The sequence below is a fragment of the Mustela putorius genome, unplaced genomic scaffold (genome assembly GCF_011764305.1).
Source record: "Mustela putorius furo isolate JIRA1106 unplaced genomic scaffold, ASM1176430v1.1 tig00000281_pilon_pilon_pilon, whole genome shotgun sequence".
Taxonomy (NCBI): Eukaryota; Metazoa; Chordata; class Mammalia; order Carnivora; family Mustelidae; genus Mustela; species Mustela putorius.
Genome location: NW_025421343.1, coordinates 28,901,562 through 28,923,267, shown reverse-complemented (window position 1 = coordinate 28,923,267; position 21,706 = coordinate 28,901,562). Strand labels below are relative to the sequence as shown.

At 48.6% G+C, this 21,706-nt stretch overlaps 1 protein-coding gene across 2 annotated transcripts in view; it reads left to right on the top strand.

The window, feature by feature from the left end:
• Nucleotides 1-21,706, top strand: part of XDH (xanthine dehydrogenase) — a 61,630-nt gene that overhangs the window by 38,782 nt on the left and 1,142 nt on the right. For both annotated transcript variants that reach the window (XM_004777900.3, XM_004777899.3), the window contains exons 19-35: nt 402-521; nt 1,200-1,296; nt 2,080-2,204; nt 2,545-2,678; nt 3,089-3,176; nt 4,358-4,444; nt 9,856-10,047; nt 10,241-10,386; nt 11,182-11,263; nt 11,814-11,909; nt 13,285-13,413; nt 14,071-14,145; nt 15,531-15,583; nt 17,324-17,438; nt 18,220-18,285; nt 18,972-19,160; nt 20,472-20,648. In XM_004777900.3, coding sequence (XP_004777957.1) covers nt 402-521; nt 1,200-1,296; nt 2,080-2,204; nt 2,545-2,678; nt 3,089-3,176; nt 4,358-4,444; nt 9,856-10,047; nt 10,241-10,386; nt 11,182-11,263; nt 11,814-11,909; nt 13,285-13,413; nt 14,071-14,145; nt 15,531-15,583; nt 17,324-17,438; nt 18,220-18,285; nt 18,972-19,160; nt 20,472-20,648 — 1,971 coding nt within the window. The remainder of the gene's footprint in view (nt 1-401; nt 522-1,199; nt 1,297-2,079; nt 2,205-2,544; nt 2,679-3,088; nt 3,177-4,357; nt 4,445-9,855; nt 10,048-10,240; nt 10,387-11,181; nt 11,264-11,813; nt 11,910-13,284; nt 13,414-14,070; nt 14,146-15,530; nt 15,584-17,323; nt 17,439-18,219; nt 18,286-18,971; nt 19,161-20,471; nt 20,649-21,706) is intronic.

Genomic DNA, 21,706 nt, shown 5'->3' with positions numbered 1-21,706 from the left:
TAGTGATCTCCAAGTCCTATTCCAGTTCCACTGATTCTAAACACTTATGAAGAAGCACATAATCCCACATAGACCCATAACCTGTTTTTTTGTTAGATCCTTATAGAATAAGGATTGTCATTTTCTCATTACTTAATGATTTCATTTCTTCACAGGTAATATTCTTCCAACATCCCCCAAAACATAAACCAAAAAATAATTAAATATTTAAATAATTAGTATTTTACAATACTAGTTTAACATACCAGTTGACAAAGGCATGGAAAGACCCCAGGGCATTCCTAAAATGTACCTTAAGGAAACTGTGGGGGCAAAGACTTGCTTTACCTTTTGAGCAATCCAAAATAACTTGTTTTGTGAGGCAGATGTGATATCCTTTAATGGTCTGGCTCTGTTCCCAGGTGACTTGTGTTGGGCATATCATTGGTGCTGTGGTCACCGACACCCCAGAACATGCACAGAGAGCTGCTCTAGGGGTGAAAATCACCTATGAAGAGCTTCCAGCCATTATCACAATTGAGGTAACTGAGAAAGGGTGGCATGGAAAAGGGTGAACTCCCTGTCCCTGGAGGAAATTTCACTGGGATCCTCTGGGGAGGATTTTTATTTTTTAATTTTTAATTATTTGTTTATTTATTTTATTTATTTTTTTAAAAATGTGTTATTTATTTGAGAAAGAGAGAGAAAGAGAATGAGAAAGAGAGAGCATGAGAGGTGAGAATTCAGAGGGAGAAGCACACTCCCCGCTGAGCAGGGAACCTGATGTGGGACTTGATCCTGGGACTTCAGGATCGTGACCTGAGCCAAAGGCAGTTGCTTAATCAACTGAGCCACCCAGGCACCCTGGGGAGGATTTTTAAATGATTTCCAGTCCTGGGACTGTGTGATCTTCTAACACCTTCCCCATCATGGTCTCAGACTCAGTTCACCAGGGGCCAAATGAGGTTCCTCCTTCTCATTACCAGCTCCGATTGGTTCCCTGAGGGACCCTACTTTTCCTCAAGATCCAAGTTTGTCCCCCAGTCTCTGAGAAAACAGAGGAATGCAAGCCCCCAGGTCACAGGCAAGCTTACTTTACGTCTGTGTAAGACGTTTGTAGAGATATCTTTGTGAGAAGAGAGAGGGAGTTCCAGCAGCTTCTCTTCCTGGACCTGCCTTCTCGGAAAGTCCAGTCACTGAAGCTTCTTTCTGGTCCTCAGGATGCTATAAAAAACAACTCCTTTTATGGGTCTGAGCTGAAGATGGGGAAAGGAGACCTCACGAAGGGATTTTCGGAAGCAGACAATGTTGTTTCAGGTACAGCTGGTACCTACCATGGGGTCCCGGGCACGGGCTGGCCCTGGTGTATGAATTAAATTCAAGGGCTGGACCTTGGGTCCTGGAGCAGGGGAGTCAATTTTTACCAGAAGAGTCCTCCTGACATTTGTAACCAAATAATAGACAGTTGGCAGGGAAAGACACCTGTCATCTTCATCTCTGCCCTTCTGTCTTGAGGCTAGATTAGACCTAAGTGATTCTAGGGAGCTGGGGGGTGGGGGTGTGTCGAATTGGGAAGACGTCAGGGAAGGTAGCAGCCACAGATCCTGGCTCCCATCTGTGGGCCCACAGTCAGTCCTCACCCATCCACAGCCAGGGTGCTCCGGCTCCTCTCCTCCTCACCCACCCCCCACAGCTCCCACGTGGTGCAGGGATGCTGACCAGACTCCTTTTGGAGTTGTCACCTACACTGTCCCTCATGCACTAAGTCACTGGCGAGCTGGCTCTCCAGCTGGCCGGATTCCTTCGGTTTCAGAAGATGTTCTCACTTTTGGCTTTGCATTCACATCTGTTAATTCCTTCTTTAACTTTTCCAAAATTTTACAATACTAGTTTAACATACCCATTGCATTAGGTATCATTCTGGTTTCTTTTTGGGGGTTGGGGATTCGGCTCCCAGATGGCTAAGGTTTTGAGCCACTTTCCACCCATGCTGGGAACCTGGAGGTTATCTGTGAGCAGTTAGTTCCTCCCAGGGCCCAGGGCATGTGTACTCTCCTAAGTGAAGTCGGGGTCACTGTGGGGGTCTTGTTGCTCTCCTAGGTGAGGTGTACATTGGTGGCCAAGAGCACTTCTACCTGGAGACTCAGTGTACCATCGCTGTCCCGAAAGGCGAGCAGGGGGAGATGGAGCTTTTTGTATCTACACAGAACACCATGAAGACCCAGGTAGGCATCAGGCATCCTGTGGGTTAGCTCCGGGACCCAGGGAGGAAGCTGGGGAGTGTCAGGCAGACCAAGTGTGGCTGTGTGGGACATGGGAAAAGGAGATCTGGGCTGGTCCAGAAGGGGATTTGAAGGTCTGGAGTGCTGGACCCCAGCACTGCCAGCTTAAGGGCTGCCTGGGTAGGTGGGGGACAGGGGGCTTCCAAAATCAAGGAATGTCTCCACAGTCACAGCAGTAATTAGGCTCATGGATGTTGGGCAGGCTCTAGTTCAGGCTTGAAGGAAGTCCAGATGATACATTCAAGTGCAAGTAATTTTTTTTTTTTTTTTTTTTGGTCCATAGAGCTTTGTTGCAAATATGCTGGGAGTTCCAGCAAACCGGATTTTGGTCCGAGTGAAGAGAATCGGAGGGGGCTTTGGAGGGAAAGAGACACGGAGCACTGTGGTGTCCACAGCAGTGGCCCTGGCTGCATACAAGTGAGTCCTCCCTGCCAGCTCCTGGGAAGGAGAACAAGGCTGCTTCTGCCAGGAAGGCTTTCTAGATCTTCCCCTTTTAGAAGTAGATTCCCCTTGCTTTGACTTTTCCCAGCCTTCTGTTTTTAGAATTCTTGGGCATTGAGATGAGGGTAATACCACCTGTTTCTCTGTGTTCCACACATGGATTCATGTCTTGTCTCCCCTGCTTGGCTTTGAGGGCCACGCTACATCCTCTATTCCCTGCCTTGTCCAGCACAGTGCATAGATAGTTAGACAGTGAGGCAGCCCAGCACAGGTCTCCCTGTCCTGGTGGAAAGAGGAGTGTCCTGTGCTGTTTTTATCCCTGGGACTGACAGGAATGGGCCGTTGCAGAGGACCCCAGGGTTCTAAGCCTCTGATGCCTCCCTCAGGACTGGCCGCCCTGTACGCTGCATGCTGGATCGCGATGAGGACATGCTGATAACTGGTGGCAGACATCCCTTCTTGGCCAAATACAAGGTTCCAGATGTTGGGGGCTATTCCGGGATGGGAGAGACAGTGCTTCTCATTGGGAAAGCTGGGGATGAAGATCCAGGAATCCAAGGATGTACTCTGAACATTTTTCATGAGTACCTGTAGAAGTTCGAAGAAGAAATAGCCATGAGAAAAATTCAAATTGGCCAACAGTAACATAGAGGGGTGATGCTGGCCGGCCACCTCCCAAGTGATGTCCCAGCATGGTGTTTATGCCTTTTGCAAGTTTGCTCTGGTCTATATCTGATCTTTGTCCACTCAGGCTGAGTGGCATGACTTTTCAGCAGCCCCAGGGTAAATCTGTCCTGCAGAATGTCCTAATGTTCATGCGTTCACTGTCTGGGGTGAAGACCAGAATGGCTGTTTAGAGCTTAGTAATTTACAATGAGAAAGGAAACTGCCCAGTGCCTGGACAGGCCCCAGTTGTTAGGGTGGGCACCTGCCCCATCAGACTGTGTATGATTGGTCACTGCCACTTCCTCTGTGAGACCACCCCTTTTCTGGGTCCCTGTGAATAACCATCCTGTCCCCCTAAATACGAGTATACCCTGCCAGATCCCATCTGGGAGCCCTTCTCTCCATGAGCTGGCTTTGTACATCTCCTGACCTCTTCTGATTTTTGTTTCACGATTGAGTTCCCCCAAAAGGATCCTCTTTCCCTTATTCCCAAATTCTTGTGGGCCCAAAGAAAATAACCAAGTTATTTTCTTTGGTTACTTTCTTTGTAACCAAAGAAAGAAACTTGGTCTTCTGAATCCCAGTTCCTCAGTTATGGATGGCTACATAAGGTCAAGGATGTGAAAGCACACTCCTGCTTGTAGGGGACGTAACATGGTGTCTGCTGTAAGGGACGTCTCCAGTATCTTCCTCAGTTTTTCTGCCCGGCCCTCCCTTCTCTGCCTCCTCACTCCCTCTCACACAACTGGAAGCCAGGAGTAGGTAGGAGGAGGGAGGGGTGTGGGGAGAAGATGTTTGCAGGGTTGAGGAACATGGAAGTCACCGGAAAGAAGTTAGTTCCTCTCTGCTTCACCTGTTAAGCTCTGGTGACCTCATTTTCAAGGTGTGATGTCTTGTTCCGTCCACTTCCCTTCAGGTAGCCTAGGTGGGAGGGGATGACTCGGGTTAGCAGAGGAAGAGCCCTGGTGAGAACTCCCTCTCCTCATCAGGTCGGCTTCATGAAGAACGGGAAGGTGGTGGCTTTGAAGGTGGAGCACTACAGCAATGCAGGGAACACCATGGATCTCTCCCAGAGCGTAAGTGCAAGGTACCCCTGTATCCTGGGGGTGGGGGGTGACTGGGGGGTCAAGGGCAAGCCCCACGGCCACCCTGGCATGGGCCTCCTCAGTTCCTGCCTGTTACTATGGTGGTAACCTCCCCACGGTCTGCATCCTTGGGTTCCCTACTCTTCGCTCATCTCCAAAGCACAAAATAATCATATTACCTTCCTGATTGGAAACCCTTCCTGCTTTTTCCAGATACTTTGCCAAGCAAGCAAAGTTAGTTACAAAACTAGATGTATGGTTTAGTGACATTGCATGTATATGTATGTAAAATTAATGTATGCCTTTATAATACACACACACACACACACACACATATATATATACATATACATATATATGTATATATAATAGATATAATGATATGCATGGAAAATCCCAAAGGAATATACACTAAACAGTGATTGGTTGGGACAAGGGGGGCACTCACTGTCATTTCCTATATAACACATTTTTGTGATGCTTGAATTTTAAAGAATGAATTGAATTTCTTCTTTTTTTTTTAGTAACCGTTTCATTGAAGTATAGTTTACATACTATAAAATTCACTCATTTAAAGTATATAGTTCAGAGAATGGTAGAGTTTCATTCTTCTACATATAGCTGCCCAGTTTTCCCAGCACCATTTATTGAAGAGACTGTCTTTTTTCCACCGTATATTTTTTCCTGTTTTGTCGAAGATTATTTGAACATAGAGTTGAGGGTCCATATCTGGACTATCTACTCTGTTCCACTGATATATGTGTCTGTTTTTATGCCAGTACCATACTGTCTTGGTGATCACAGTTTTGTAGTAAAGCTTGAAATCAGGTAACGTGATGCCCCCAGTTTTAGTTTTGTTTTTCAACATTTCCCTAGCGATTTGGGGTCTCTTCTGATTCCATAAAAATTTTTGGATTATTTGCTCCAGCTCTTTGAAGAATACCGGTGGAATTTTGATCAGAATAGCATTAAAAGTATAGATTGCTCTAGGCAGTATAGACATTTTAACAATGTTTATTCTTCCCATCCAACAGCATGGAATGGTCTTCCATCTTTTTGTGTCTTCTTCAATTTCTTTCATGAGTGTTCTGTAGTTCCTCGAGTACAGATATAGTTCAATGGTTTTTAGTCAATTTAAAGAGTCATGCAACCATTATCATGATCTAGTTTTCAAACATTTCCATGGCCCCAAAGTCATCTCTCACATCTCTCCTGTTCTTATCCTCCCAACGCCCAGGCCTAGACACCTACCATCTACTTTTTGTCTTTATAGATCTTCCTCTTGTAGTTGATGCATGTAAATAGACTTGTGTACTACGTCATAGTTTGTGTCTGGCTTTTTATCTTCAGATTAATGTTTTTAGGTTCACCCCTGTTGTGGTATGCGTTAGTCCTTCATTCTTTTCTGTTGACAGTATTTCATCATATGGATAGACCATGGTTTGTTTTCCATTCACCACTTAATGAACTTTTGAGTCATTCCCAGTGTTTAGCCTGTATGGATAATGCTACTCTGAACATTCTCCTATGAGTCTTTTCTGTGTGTTTTGTTTTTTAAAGATTTTATTTATTTATTTGTGAGTGTGAGAGAGAAATCATGTGCAGGGGAGAGAGAGAGGGGGAAGCAGGCTCCCTGCTGAGCTGGGAGCCCAATGTGGGGCTCGATCCCAGGACCCTGGGAGCATGACCATAGCAGAAGGCAGATGCTTAACAAGCATAGGTGCCCCTCCTATAAGTCTAATGTAGATATGTATTTTGTTAATTCTAGAAGTTAACAGTTATTTTTGTGATACTACTCTTTATAATTTTTAGAATCTTTATTTTATAACCATATTAGTTATATACACATAGATTCTTCTTGTAAAAATAAGTCACATTTCGGGGAAAACGGAAGTTCCCATGAATCCTCACTGCCTGTGTTTCTCCTCTTTGCTAGGGGCTAACTGACTCAATTAGAAAACTTCACACTTCAGATCTAGTGTGAAAACGTCTCAAAAAAAGAAACACATTTAGCATTCTCACCATTTGCAACACATGCCTTTTGGTGTTGTAGGAAAAATCAGGTTGAAAAAGATGCGGTGCTTGTCCCCAAAGATCTTAGAAGCTTTTAAATTCAATTCAGCAAACATTTATTGAGTGCCTAGAGTGGCAACATAAAGAAGAATATACGGCTTTGTTTCTGCCCTCAGGAAGTTCGCAGTATGGTGGGGAGACAGATAATAAAAGACAAAATGAAATAGAAGTACAAGTTGATAGAGTGCTAAGGGAAAGCAAAAATGGAATTAATTGAGACATACTAAAAGCATCTAGGATGACTAAGACTGAAATAACCAAAGACACAAAAAGCAACCTGTGGGAAAGAGAGACTATACATGGGGAAGTAAACCAAACCCCAAACGAAACAAACAAATAAAAACTGCCATTGGGCTCCTCAGAGAGATGAGTTATTATACCTTCAAGAAAGAATAGGATGCCATAAAAATGGAACAGTCAGAGAATAAAAATGAACTCTGGTGAATTAAAACTCTGAAAGCAGAAGGGTTGGAAGAAACTTGAGCAAATCTCCCTAAGTAAAGAAAAAAAATACAGAAAAATCTGAGAGAAGATACAACAAAATTCAAGGACTCATCCGGGAGATCCAAATAATCAAAGTTTCAGAGAGAAAGAATGGAAACTATCAAGAAGTGACTTGGGAAATCCCCCCAAACTGATGGCCATACAGTCTGAGATTGAAAGAGCCTTTCCAGGAAGCAGCACAATGAAGGACAATAGACCTATGCTAAGTTTTTCATCACTGCAAACTTGGAGAAACCTGGGGGTAAAGAAGATTTTACAATTTTTTTTTAAAGATTTTATTTACATATTTGACAGACAGAGATCACAAGTAGGCAGAGAGAGAAAGAGGAGGAAGCAAGCTCCCTGCCAAGCAGAGAGCCCGATGCGGGGCTTGATCCCAGGACCCTGAGATCACGACCTGAGCCGAAGGCAGAGGCTTTAACCCATTGAATCACCCAGGCACCCCAATTTTACAATTTTTAGGAAGGAGAAAAACAGAACTGTTTCCAAGAATTGAAAGACCCTGATTGCATTTGCCAGTAAAATGCCTTCAGAATGCTGAGAGAAACTGGAAAACCTGTTTCCAACCTAGAATCCTATATATGGCCAAATCATTAATTAAGGATGAGAGTATAAGAAAGACATTTCAGGCAGGCACGTCTCAAAAAGGTTCCTCTCTATATACTCCTCTTATTTTTTTTATTTGTTTAAATTTTTATTTATTTATTTGACAGACAGAGATCACAAGTAGGCAGAGAGGCAGGCAGAGAGAGAGAGGAGGAAGCAGGCTCCCTGCTGAGCAGAGAGCCTGATGTGGGACTCAATCCCAGGACCCTGAGATCATGACCTGAGCCGAAGACAGAGGCTTTAACCCACTGAGCCGCCCAGGCGCCCCTCCCCTTATTTTTTTGAGAAGATATTCAAGAATTTACTCCAACAAAATGAAAGTATAAGACTAGGAAAGGGGAAGAAGTAGTTTCCAGGAAGGGGAGATTTAGTATGGAGAGAGGCAAAGAGAATCTGGGATGAATGTGAGGGAAGATCCCAAGGTAACAGTGGGACATGGACTCAAATGGGCTGCCCATTGAAATTGCAGTTAGCCAGAAGTCTCCAGGAATAATTTCTTCTAAAAGATAAGACTGCTAGAAAGTTTAAAGTGTTCCAACATATTGAGAGCAGATTTCTAGCACTGGGGAAAACTTTAAGTTGACTTAGTAATAATTGCACAGAAATCTAAGAAAATGAGGGGCGCCTGGGTGACTCAGTGGGTTAAAGCCTCTGCCTTCAGCTCAGGTCAGGATTCCAGGGTCTTGGGATCAAGCCCCGCATTGGGCTCTCTGCTCAGCGGGGAGTCTGTTTTCCTTCCTCTCTCTCTGCCTGCCTCTCTGCCTACATGTGGTCTCTGTCTCTGTCAAATAAATAAATAAAATCTTAAAAAAAGAAAACTAAGAAAATGAAAGAGTGAAGATAATCCTTAGCTCCAGGGGCGGCTGCTATCAAGAAAGAGAGAAGTAATCACAGTGTAACCAGGTGATTCAGATGTTTACAGGATGATATCAAACTGCCTATGGGTGAGGTCAAAATATGACTAGATGTGGGGACGCCTGGGTGGCTCAGTTCGTTAAGCGGCTGCCTTTGGCTCAGGTCATGATCCCAGCGTCTTGGGATCGAGTCCCACATCGGGCTCCTTGTTCTGTGGGGAGACTGCTTCTCCCTCTGCCACTCTCTCTGCCTGTGTTCTCTCTCTCTCTCTCTCTTTCTAACAAATAAATAAATAAAATCTTTAAAAAAAATATGACTAGATGGGGAGGATGGGGGACAGGAAGGTGATGTGATTTCAGGAATGGGGGTCAGGCGAGACTGATACCCCCCTTTTCTGTAACAAGAAAGCAATATAAGAGTCTATAACTGAACACATCAAGAAGTCTGAGGCACCCAGGGGCACCTGGGTGACTCAGTTGGTTAAGCAACTGCCTTCGGCTCAGGTCATGATCCTGGAGTCCTGGAATCGAGTCCCACATCTGGTTTCTGCTCAGCAGGGAGTCTGCTTCTCCCTCTGACCGTCTCCCCTCTCATGCTCTCCCTCTCTCTCTCACAAAAATAAGTGAAATCTTTAAAAAAAAAAAAGTTTCCGTGTAAGGCATTATTAGAGATGTGGAAGTTAGTGTGTAAGAGCTGATCAAATGAGCTGGGAGCACTCTACGAGGGGTAGAAGGGAGAACAGGGAGGACTGCTATGCTGCCCAACACAAACTTACACCAGTATCTGACTCTTTAAGCGGTTTACCATACAACTCTAATGGGAACACCAACTACGTAAAATCAATTCATCATAAGATCACCTATTTTTTTTTTTTCTTTTTGAAGAGGCAAGAGATCAGTCCTAACTGGAGAGTCTGGGAAGAGCTTCCCCAGGGAGGAGCTGAGTGGGGATGTTGGTAGGTGGGTGAGGTGAGGAGAGGCATATCCGGTAAGGGGAATGTATAGTCAACAGAGAGGATAAAAAATATGCTTGAAGAAGACTGTAAAGAGTCTTGAATTCCACACTGAACCTTATACAGACTTCACTCCAAAGAGAGTAAGTGGCTTTTGGAAGCAAGTGGTTGACCTAGAAGGACCTTGTACTTTTGTTTGAGGGTTAGGTGAGAGGGTGCAGAGACACAGACACCGGGAGCCCAGGAAGGAGTCCTGTGTTGCATACCCCTTGATATGCGAGAAATAACTTGGGCCCGAGGAGCCAGGGGCTGCTGGGAAAGACAGAGGGGGTGCAGCCCTTGAAGTCCCTTTTTTGAAGTGCCAATGACATCGGCGCACTCTTCTCTCCCATTTTGGTGTCTTATGCTGCAGATAATGGAAAGAGCCCTCTTCCACATGGACAACTGTTACAAAATCCCCAACATCCTGGGCACTGGGCGGCTCTGCAAGACCAACCTGGCCTCCAACACAGCCTTCCGGGGCTTTGGGGGGCCTCAGGGGATGCTCATTGCTGAGTACTGGATGAGTGAAGTCGCTCTGACCTGTGGGCTGCCGGCAGAGGAAGTAAGTCAGCCGGGAGTTTGGTGGCACGAGTCACCCCTATTTTGAGGGGACAGTGGCTTTGTGTCTTGGGCATCTCCCGGTGGGGAGCAGAGGAGAGGCACGTGCTGTGGAGTGGGTCGGAAGCTTACCTTGAAGTTGCAACCCCTTCATCCATTGCCACCAGCAAGCCCTCGGTGTCTCTCTCTTTGCAAAGGTGCGGAGGAAAAACCTGTATAAGGAAGGGGACTTGACACACTTCAACCAGAAGCTTGAGGGGTTCACCTTGTCCAGGTGCTGGGATGAATGCCTAGCCAGCTCTCAGTATCATGCTCGGAGGAGTGAGATAGACAAGTTCAATGAGTAAGCATGGGGAGGGGAGGAGTCCGATGTTCTGGGAATCTCTCGGGTCTCATTTTCTGCAGCCTCTTGGTTGAACTCAGAATACCAGGCTAATAACAGATAAGACACGGGAGGGCTGAGTTTGGAGCCCTTTTCATGGCCATCTCTTTAAGATCCTAAAATGATGTTGAGCCTGGGGGCAGATGGGCTTACAGCCGGCCCTCAGCATCCTAGCCCATCAGTATGGTCTGTCTTTACATTCGCCCACCTTAGGGGAACACCAGCCCAGAACCCCGAACACTACAGTTATATACCTGCCTCTGATATGAGTCTGTAAATACGACTTTGCCATCAATCCATCACTTGGGCCTCAGTTTCAACATCTATAAAGTGGGGATAATTATACTGACTCTGTTTCCTCACTGAGTTACCCAGAAAACCAAATAGAATGCACAGGGAAGGTGTTACTGGGATCATCACCAAGGTGTGACCCAGTTCATCGCTGGGACAGTCACAGTCCAAGGTCACCGGGGCACCCTGATCCCATCTGAACTCCGCTCTGGGGGGAAGTGACAATACTTCTAAGTCCAGGCTCTCAGGGGTGGGTCCTGCTTCAGCTGCACGGAAGGACCCAGCACCCAGATCTGACCTTTCTTATTTGGTTGACCCAACTGAGGCACAACTCAGTTATGGTGAACACTATGTGGCCTGTTCCAAGGATGACTTGTTCCAATTTTGCAAAAATGTCTGATACCATGTCTGAGCTGACACAAACATGATAGAGAAAGTTCTATGAGAATCTTCTTTTTTCTCCAGGGAGAATTGTTGGAAGAAGAGAGGATTATGCATCATTCCTACCAAGTTTGGAATAAGCTTCACTCTTCCTTTTCTGAACCAGGTAATTGCTTTATATAATTTTGTCCCTCTGCCCTGGGCTGGGGCCCCATTTCCCCCTCTGTCTGCTGTATTGCAAAGGAAGGGTCATCGTCACTGGTAACAGAGATGAGTAGAGGGGCTCTCTGCTATTTAAATGAAGTTGAACTTGCATATTTCCGTTTGTCCAGAATATCCCAGGTCAGTGAGGGCAGCATGGGACTCAGAGATCTGGGATCAAGTTCTAGTTCTTCCTCTTCCTGGTTGTAGGACTACAGAGAGCCACTCTGCCTTTCTGATCCTTGGCTTCCTCTGTAGAGTGCACACAAAAACATTTATCTGACCTCCTTCTTTCTGAGGACGGGAGACATGTAGAGGAATCAGAGAATGTTGGCAAACTGTTGAGGGGCTACATGATTAAATCATGAGATTGACAACCGCTGCAGGTTTTATCTACGGTTTCTAACCAAAATGCTGCCTCTGGTTTTCTTCCTCCTGGGATCTGGACCCATCAGTCCCAAGCCTCAAGTCGGGGTTGAATTTACTGAATTTTATGTTTGTTATCCTTCCCTTAGGCAGGAGCCCTGATTCATGTGTATACAGATGGCTCCGTGCTGCTGACCCATGGGGGCATGGAGATGGGCCAAGGCCTGCACACCAAGATGGTCCAGGTGAGCGGCCTAGACACTGGGAGCCCTCTCTGGCCCCACAGTGCTGGGTGGTGGGGGAGAGTGTGGTGAGATGCTGAGCAGCATTGCACTGCACAAGCAGAAGAGGCCCCAGCTCTGGCCAGGCTCTGCCGTCTGTTTACATGTGGTCTCGGGCAAGTCTTTTCCTCTCCTGGCCTTTGTTTCCTCATCTGTGCAAAGGGCTTGGCCAGGTAACCCCCAAGGTCACTTCCATTGCCAGCATTCTAGGGCTTTATGATTATGTTGGTTGCAAGCTCCTAGGGGAGCTTCCCAGGAGTGATCAGACACTGGTCCTTCTACTCAGAGACAGAAAAAACAGGCATAGGTTGGCAGGTCACAGTTTTCATAAGCAAAGGGAACTTATGTAAGAGGGTTGCCTTGGGAGGTGGCAAGATGAATGATCTCCACTGAATCTTAAAAGTTTATAGAGAGAGGGGTCTTAACTGGGTTTGGTCAAGGTCATGTGCAGGTGTTCTCAATGCCACATCATCATCCTTGGAGGTCATGACCTTGGAGCCAACTTTGGGAGTAGGAAAGGCAAGTGGAACCCACATTCCAAGGACAGGGGAGGGGTGAGGAGCCTCTGGTCTACCAGGTCAGGCTCAAGGGTCAGCTGGGGGGTCACATCTTTTGGATGCCCTTGCCCAACTGTGTATAAGTGGGTGTGTTGTGGGTATGAAGGTAACCAGTTCCCCCCCACCCCCCCCCCCCCCGCAGTGGAGCTCAGATATTGGAACTGGATTAGAGCTGGCATACCTGCTTGGCTCACCGACTGGCCAAATTGAATTTAAAAAAGAAAGAAAGAAAGAAAGAAAGAAAGCTAAGTTTAGCTTTAAAAAGCACTGTGAGTCACCATTGGGTTTACAAATTTTTATTTATTTTATTTTCAAGTTCCAAAAATTGTTGTTTATGCACCACATCCAGTACTCCATGTAATACGTGTCCTCCATAATACCCACCACCGGGCTCACCCACCTCCCACCCCCTTCCCTTCCAAAACCCTCAGTTTCTTTCTCAGAGTCCACAGTCTCTCATGGTTTGTCTCCCTCTCCGATTTCCCCCAACTCACTTCTCCTCTCCTTCTCCCCATGTCCTCTGTGTTATTCCTTATGCTCCATAAGTAAGTGAAACCATATAATTGACTCCCTCTGCTTGACTTATTTCATAAAACAAAGTCACTCCATAAAGTTCTGCTTCAAACTGAGACAGGTATGAGACCATCCCAGTCTCAATAGGATTATAGTTTATAAAATTATTTTGTTGCCTGCAAGAGTGAACCTGAGTCTATCTTGGGGCAAAGGCAGCCAAGCCCCATGCTAACCCCTCCCTGAGAAAGTGATGTTGTCTCTTTTCCCAGGTGGCCAGCAGAGCTCTGAAAATACCCACCTCTAAGATTTACATCAGCGAGACGAGCACTAACACCGTGCCAAACACCTCTCCCACGGCTGCCTCTGTCAGCGCTGACATCAACGGACAGGCTGTCTATGTGAGGAGCCTGGGCAGCCCCCAGAGCTGAGGGCCAGCCCAGGGTTCTGGTCCCAGAGAGCCCCCTGGGGTGGGAGCTGGAATGGTTCTTGTTGGCTCTTTGGCATTGGCTGTCTTATCCAGGAGAATGTTGTTCCTCCTGACACCAAGCTGAAAGAGAGGCCTAACAGCCGAAATCACTTCCATCAGAGCCAAGGAGGTTGAGTGTAGGATGGGGAGGAGATTTGGAGGGTCACAAGGAGCATTCTGGAAAGATATACTCCCCAGTGTTAGAACTGATCAAAAGACTATGGACAAGGTTGGAATTGGATTTGGGGGTTGGCCATGTCAGACCCACAGGCTTCTCTTTCCACGTGGAAGATATAATTAAGAAAAGCGTTCGATGGGAGAAGTCATCTCCTTTGGGATCCTTCAAATAATTCATCTGTAGCCTAAGAACTGGGTGTTCTCCCACAGAGGCCAATGCTGGTCTCTTCGATGGGGTCCTATGGCTTCTATCCTGGGCCTCAGTCATTCCTGAGAGGGTGGCAAGGCTGTCAGAATGGCACCATGGGCACAGCATTGCTTGGAGTTGGCCCTGCTGAGGCCCCTGGGCTTTTGCCTGGGCCAGGAAATGCAGAAGACTAATGTGTCTGGTATGCGGTGGATGTGTTCTTAGGAAGCTTGTCAGACCATCCTGAAAAGGCTGGAACCCTTCAAGAAAAAGAATCCTACTGGCACCTGGGAAGACTGGGTAAGTCTGAGCTGGTCGAAGGCAGGCTATCTGTCCTTCCTGCAGCAGGAATAGGATCACGATCTAGACACAGGCAGAGAAGCTGAAGTGGTGGGTATGGTTTCACAAGACAAGTAAAGGCTCCACCTTGCTGGGCCCCTTTCTCTGTGGTTGTCATAGTTGAGGGAAGTCACCTGAGGAAAAATTTTGATCCAGGATCTTGACAGACCTGTGAGGACTGGGAGATGGGCTGCCCTGAGCCTTGGAAGGTGGGGTGACTGCTGAATGGGCCTGACTCTGGGCCTGGTTCCACACCCCACTCGTCCTCAGTCTTGATGAGCCTGGTTTTCTTCAAACCTCCTGCTGTGGGAGGGCTGCCCCTAGTAGCACATCCCCTTCCAACTCTGGAGTCCACCAAGGCTCCATCTGTGAAGGAGTGGGGGAAAAAGACATTTCCCAAGAGTTTATACCATTCCTGTGGTTTTTAGAAGTCACAGGCAAGCACTCATAATAAGAAGGAGCCCAGTTCTCTGGGTTCTGGTTTGGAGGCCTGTGTGTCAGGGACCCTCAGAGGGAAGCCGCAGGGAGGTCTCTCTCTGGAGGGAGACTCCATCTCTTCCAACAAGCGGACACCTCAGTGGCAGCCCCGCTTTATCATCTTTCAGCATTGGGGTGGGAAAAGTGGGCACAATGGTAACATACAGAGTGAGCCCACACGTGACCCAGTCAGATAGCATACGCTTCCTTGTAGAGACCCAAAGAAAACAAGCTATTTCTCTCAGACCCCGTCCACTTCCCTTCCCACACTCACAGATACCACACACGTTAATACCACACAAAACTAGGTTGGTTTGGGTAGTTTGGATTTCAGCATGGAGACACAGAGAGGCAAGCTTGAGCTGGGCCTTGAGGGAGGGAAAGGATTTGGGCAGATACAGTGGAGGAACCGTGCGAACAAAGGTGTAGAGCTGTGGGGACATGGAGGGGCTGGGAGAGAGCTGCCCCTCGAGTTTGGCTGGCATGGATGTGTGTGAGACCTGAAGGGAGAGAGAACCCTGGGGTCCTGAATGTCAAGCATGTTCTTTAGAGATGATGGGGGGACTAAGCTCTAGGGCTGGGGAGTGACATGGGCAATATGTTGGGATGCTCACTATGTTGGTCTGAGCTCCCTGGTGGCCTGGGGAGGCTCCTCAAAGGTCAAAGACCACCTGAGAGGCTGCTAGCCTGCAGGCATCCTGTGCCTTCTCACACAGGAGCATGTGAGGCAAAGCTTTGTGGGGGCAGGGGGAGAGCCACTGGTACACAGACCTGGTCTGAGGAGGGTGAACCCGTGAAATCTCAGTGCTGGGGCAGGGATCCTGGAAACCATGCTAAGCACTTCCTGTTGTCTCCTCTCCTCTCCTCAGGTCTTAGCTGCCTACGTTGACGCAGTAAGCTTGTCTGCAACCGGCTTTTATAAGTAAGTACGGAGTTGGTCTCACCCGCCTCACCTTGTGTTCTCATCCTAACCTCTGAAGTTCCCCCCAGCACTGGACGCTCCCAGCCTTTGGCTGGGAAAGAGCAGTTCCCCTGAAACTTTAATCTCTTCAATGGACTGCGGCTCGTTTCACTCTGAAGATGCTCTAAAGTGCCCGGCATCGCCAATCTGTGTGCCAAGGAGGCAGAAGCATGAGCCGTCATATCCGCAGATCTGTGCTCTGGTTCTGGTCTGGAAGCGTCTTCTTGAGCTTGGAGAGATTGGGGATCTCGCTGGGCCTGTTTCCTCATTAACAACCTAGTGGGACCATCCCCAGCCACCCCTCCCTTGGGGTTCTCCTAGAACCTGGGGCCAAGTTACCTACGACCCTTCCTCTGTACCACGCATCGGATTTCTGCCTGGAGGCTTTCCCTGGAAAGAACCACGGGAGGAGTTAGAGCACGTGGTCTGGTTTCAAAATGCAGACGTCAGTGGCGCTGAAAGTGAGATTCGGAAAAGAGCATATACCTTCTGCTACTTTGAAATTCAGTAGCAACACGAAGAGCTAGAGACCTCGCCGATCTGATTCCAAGGCTGTGAAAAGATGCGATTCCAAGGCTGTAAAAAGATGTCATGCTATTTCTTACCGGCCGTCATGTTCCAGCTTTCTCTGGGAAGTTTAACTAGGACCTTTTCTTTCGCACATCAATGGGTTTGGAGAAGAAGTTCAATATGTATTTTAGGCAAACAAACATTTTGCCAGTGCCTCCGGGTTTCGTGATACTTGACTTGTGCAAACACGTGCATGTACGGATTTTCTCAGAAGTTCTTGCTTCGTTTTCAGGGTTGATAAAACTGGGTAATATAAAGGAACACCCAAGTGAAGATGGCGAAATCCGAGGTCAGAGAAGGTGGCAGGTTCTCCTGGGAGAATTCTTTCCCCTCAGCTCGGCGCTGGTTTTACGTGCATGCAGACTCCGATCCCATCAGCTCATGATTTTCTGTGTCATGAATAAAAAAAAACACGGGTGCGGGAGACTATAAACTCCAGGTGTGAGAAGACACACACACACACACACACGTATGACTCATGTGAAATTGGAATTGTGTAAGATATTCAGGATTAAAGAAGAAAAAAAATATAAGAGAGCATCTGCTTTTATCAATAACACTTTCCTCACATCCTTTGTTGGAACCAAGAAGGGGCCCATAGCCAAGGAATCATGCAGGCAAGTGGTTCCAGGTGCACCTGGGCTGCGGGAGCTGCTGACCTCAGCTCTCACCTGGAGAAAGGTGAGTGGCCCAGGAGGCAGCAAAGGCCAGCTCTCTGGTTCCTAGATCTCGAACACCAGCTCAGCAGATCCTTTAGGAGTGCAGCCTTCATGTCTTTCGTGAGCTTGGACAAGCGTGCCCCATTTCTACCACGTAGAGGCCAGCATCCTGATTCTGTATGCCGCTCAGCTGTGCGGAATGATTCTCATAAGACCCTTGGGCAAAACTGAGCAGACAGGAGGCAGAAAGCTCTGGAACACCCGGATTTCATTAACAGGTTCAAAATATTAAAAGTACATGGGCTTTTACGAAGAACAGCTGAATGAAAAAAAAAAAAAAAACCTTTGGAGTCTTAGGATTTTGTGGGTCAAGCTGTGTGTGTGTGTGTGTGTGTGTGTGTGTGTGTGTGTGTGTGTGGTGAGGGGCAATGCTCATCTTAGCACGTGTTACGATTTCTCCTCTCTCTCCCAGGACACCCAACCTTGGCTACAGCTTTGAGACGAACTCAGGGAACCCCTTCCACTACTTCTCCTACGGGGTGGCTTGCTCCGAAGTGGAAATTGACTGCTTAACAGGGGATCACAAAGTAAGGGGTTTGCAAAACCTTTGTACTAAGTTAGGGGGAAGGGTGGAGAATCGAGCGACTTGCAAACACTAAGAACGTACTTTCTGGCTTGGAAAATAATGTCTGACATCACAGCCTGGCAGACTTCCTAGAAAGGACCAGCGAGCAAATATTTGAGGCTTTTTTGGGCCCCCAAAGACTCTGCTTCACCTCCTCTGCCCCCCATCACGGAAGCAGGAGAACAGCCACAGATGAACGCAAACGAACAGGCATGGCCGTGTTCCCCTACGAGGCGGTTTGTGCACACTTGACTATGAATTTCACATAATTGTCATGTGTCACGTCATATTCCTTTTATTTTTGTCAGTCCCTTAATAAGGCAGATACAATTATCGGCTCACAGGTCCCCCCCAAAACGGGGCTCAGGCTGGAATCAGCCCAGGGAACGTAGTTTGTTGTCTCCTTCCTGACACGATCGACCCAGACTCAGGTTCAGAGCCCAGGGACCTGGGAACCATCCTTCCCACTCACGCGGAGGTGTGCGCATGTGACTCCTGATCACAGCCGAGCGTAGCCGCCACCATCCCCTGCCCAGCCTGTCCCAACTCAAACCTGAGCATCGACGATGCCAGTGCAGACCGGCAGGGCCACGAACACCCTGCCTGAGCACGGCCAGGGTCCTCTGCTTCTGAAAGTGCCATTCGGTTGATGCAGTGATTCAAGGGTCCCCAAGCCCCATCTGTCATCCCACACCTTCCTTTCTTCTCACACTGCGTGTTCTCCCCCGCTCCCCCCACTACAGAACCTCCGCACGGACATTGTCATGGATGTCGGTTCCAGTCTGAACCCTGCCATTGATATTGGACAGGTAAGGCACCCGGGTGACCCGGGGGGGTGATGGGCTCGGCCGCGGGTGTGTCCCCCGAGTTCCGCGGTGAGCAGGGAGGCTGGGAGAACAAACGTGTGGGCCCACAGAGTGTGGCAGGTGCCCTCCGAGAGATCCAGAGTAAGTCCCAGCGGGGTGACTGCTTTTCCTAGAGCCAGGCAGGGCTGGGAGTCCACAAAGCCTAAATCCACCATCCCAGAAATTCCTCCTGTCTTGCGGGACTGCCTGCAGGCACGTGGTCCCCCTTGGCACATGGGAGTCATGTTGACCCCCGTCTCCCAGGCGCAGCAACCGTCAGCCTGGGAGACTGCTTCTCAGCTCTGAGTTCCCATTTCCCCAGTGGCGGCACAGGGGGGAACAGCTCCACCCCCTCGGTGGCAGATTTTAATGAAAAATTATGCCTACCATGGAATGAGTCTCCTGGAATCGCTGACAAGTTCTAAAACTAATCTCTAGTGTTGATGCCTTCTCCCTGCCTACCTCAGTGCCTGGCAAAGGCCCAGAGAGGTGATCCCAGGCTGGGCGGGGGCCAGGTAGGTTGTGGAGGGCTGATATTTACTCCTTTCCGGGCCCACTCCAGGTGAGGCTGGTGCCTGATGGGGCAAGCAGTACCTGTCCTTGGCCGGGGCGGGGAAGCAGAGTGACCGTGCTTTCTGTCTGCCTTGCAGGTGGAAGGGGCCTTTGTGCAGGGCCTCGGCCTTTTCACCCTGGAGGAGCTGCACTACTCCCCAGAGGGGAGCCTGCATACCCGTGGCCCCAGCACCTACAAGATCCCTGCATTTGGCAGCATCCCCATTGAGTTCAGGGTGTCCCTGCTCCGTGACTGTCCCAACAAGAAGGCCATCTATGCGTCCAAGGTACCGTTGCCCTGGGTCTGTGCTGCCTTCTGGTCTGCACGGTGGGAGGCTGTGGGGGAAGGAGGGGCTCCACCACAGGTCTGCTGGTGGTTGGTCTGGAAGGACCAGAGGGCTTGACGCTAGCTTTGGTGAGGATGGCAGAAGGGTGGGCTGTCCCTGCCGGAGAAAACAGAGCTGGGATGATACTACTTGTGTGTGGTCAAAGCTAGCTCCTTTGGCTGCACTCAGAGGGATTCCTTAATCCGGTCGAAGTCTACAAGGTCGAAGCCTGATCTTCACCCATGTCTCACGTGTGCATTTTGATGCTTGGTCCTAAAGATGATCCCACATATGCCCCCTCCACCCGTTATCCCACAAGAATAGCATATTCATTGCAGATTGGGCAACACCTCTGTGCCAACCCTGTGTCCCCTTCAGTGGCTGGCACTTGACCTTAAACTTGATCTGCATGCCTGAAGGATTCTAACCAACCTCTATTTCCTTGCCGTCCCCAGTAGGGATGGAAAAACGGTCAAAAATCAAGTCAGCTGACTGATACAGTCCTAGACCAAAGAAGGAAGACAGATGATCACTTGTAACTGTGAAACACACTCATTTGCTCATCTCATGGTTTACTTTACTGTGGCTGGGTCTGGACGCTCTGTGATCCTTGCCATCGACTTTCACGGTTGGACATGCATTGGGCTCACTGCAGATGCATGACAAAAATGCATTTCTGTGGGACCCATCCCTAGATTCAGTAGGTCTGGAGTAAGGCCCTGGAATGTGCATTTTTAACAAGTGTCCCAGGGATTTTGATGCAGGAAGTTTCTGATCTATGCTTTGGGGGGACAAAATAAAACAACCTAGTTAATCAATTAATTTATCCGAGAGAGAGAGCACAAACAGGCAGAGTGTTGGCAGGCAGAGGCAGAGGGAGAAGCAGACTCCCCGCTGAGCAAGGAGTCCAATGTGGGACTCGATCCCAGGACCCTGGGATCATGACCCAAGCCGAAGGCAGACATTTAACTGACTGAGCCACCCAGATGCCCCTTAACTATAATTATTTAATACAACTTTTCATGGTACATTTTATTTGCATGATGGCATCAGAGAAAATCACATAGTGCGAGTTAAAAGAAATATGCCAATGAGGTTGAGTCATTTCCTAGGGTTGCTTGTTCTCGGCTCCTGAAGGATTCTGACCAACCTCCCTGCCTTACTGGGAGCAGCCTGCTGGGGCCAGCTGGGGTTCCAGGCGTCACTGGCCCTCCGGCTGTGGAGGCTGGGGTCACGTTGCCTGATTCCCTGTCTCGTGCTCTGTCCATCCAGGCCGTCGGGGAGCCGCCCCTCTTTCTGGCAGCCTCTATCTTCTTTGCCATCAAAGACGCCATTGGTGCAGCTCGAGCTAGGAACCCAGATTGTAAGATGGAGAAGCTCTTCCGGCTCGACAGCCCCGCCACCCCGGAGAAGATCCGCAATGCCTGTGTGGACAAGTTCACCACCCTGGTATGAGGCCCTTCAAGTGTTCACACACTCTGGGGGAGGCCGGGGCAGAGGCGTGAGCACTACAGAGAGGATAGTGGGATGGCAGGCTCTCTCTCTCCACTGGGCAGCCTTGGGTCCAGGTTGCTTTCCTTCTGCCATTGAGGCGGCCCCTTGCTGGAAAACAGCAAGAAATTCCCTTCAAGCTACAGCTTGCAGCTGGGCCTTCTTTGAGGGAAGAGGGTTCCTCAGTGCCCAGTATCATGCACAGATTTCATTGTTTGCCAAGAAGATGAGTGTGACAGATAAAAGTCCCCAAGAGCCTAAATCTCTCGTGTCCATCCCTGGCACATTTGAGACCTTTCTTTGTGAAGGCCGCTGTGTGATGACTGCAGAGTCAGGGACAGAAATGGGTGTTAATGCATTAATTAGAGGCAGCGCGTTTGTTCTGTGATTGCTGTGTGCCTCATGGATACAAGCGTGTATGGGTATCCGTGAAGTCTGGGCGATCTTTCAGGAAACCAGATGAGCGCATTACAGCGTCATGGGTTACTACCTCGTGTGCGTAGCAGAGTGTAGCTGGGGTTCTGTAGTCATTGGAATCATTTTGGGGAACCCCTAGAAGATACTTAGAGTGGTCAATGCCTGGAAAAAGGAGACCACACAAGGACAGTTTCTTCCTGCTGGCCCAAGCTGGGTTTGCCCCTGGGTACGTGAGAGGAGATTTGAGACCCAAAGCCTTTCAGGGTTTGGGTTTAGAGGTGAAATGGCTACTGAAGGATCCAAAGCATTCCAGGGATGGGGAGGGCCCAGCAGTCTCCAGAGCAGGCGGATCTGCCATCCCAGGTCTCAGCACCGAGGGGGCAGGAGGCTGAGGGGGCAGGAGGAGGCAGGCAGGCCACTCTCCTCTGCCAATAGCTTTAGCTATGGGGTAAAGACCACCAGTCTGTGTGGAGCTTCCAGACGGCGAGGCATGCCCATGGCTCCACAGTGACTTTCCCACAGCCCAGAACCTTCCCACCATGGCCACGACACTGACAAGTTCCCCAAACTCCATTCCCTGGGAGGCGAGGTGTCGCATG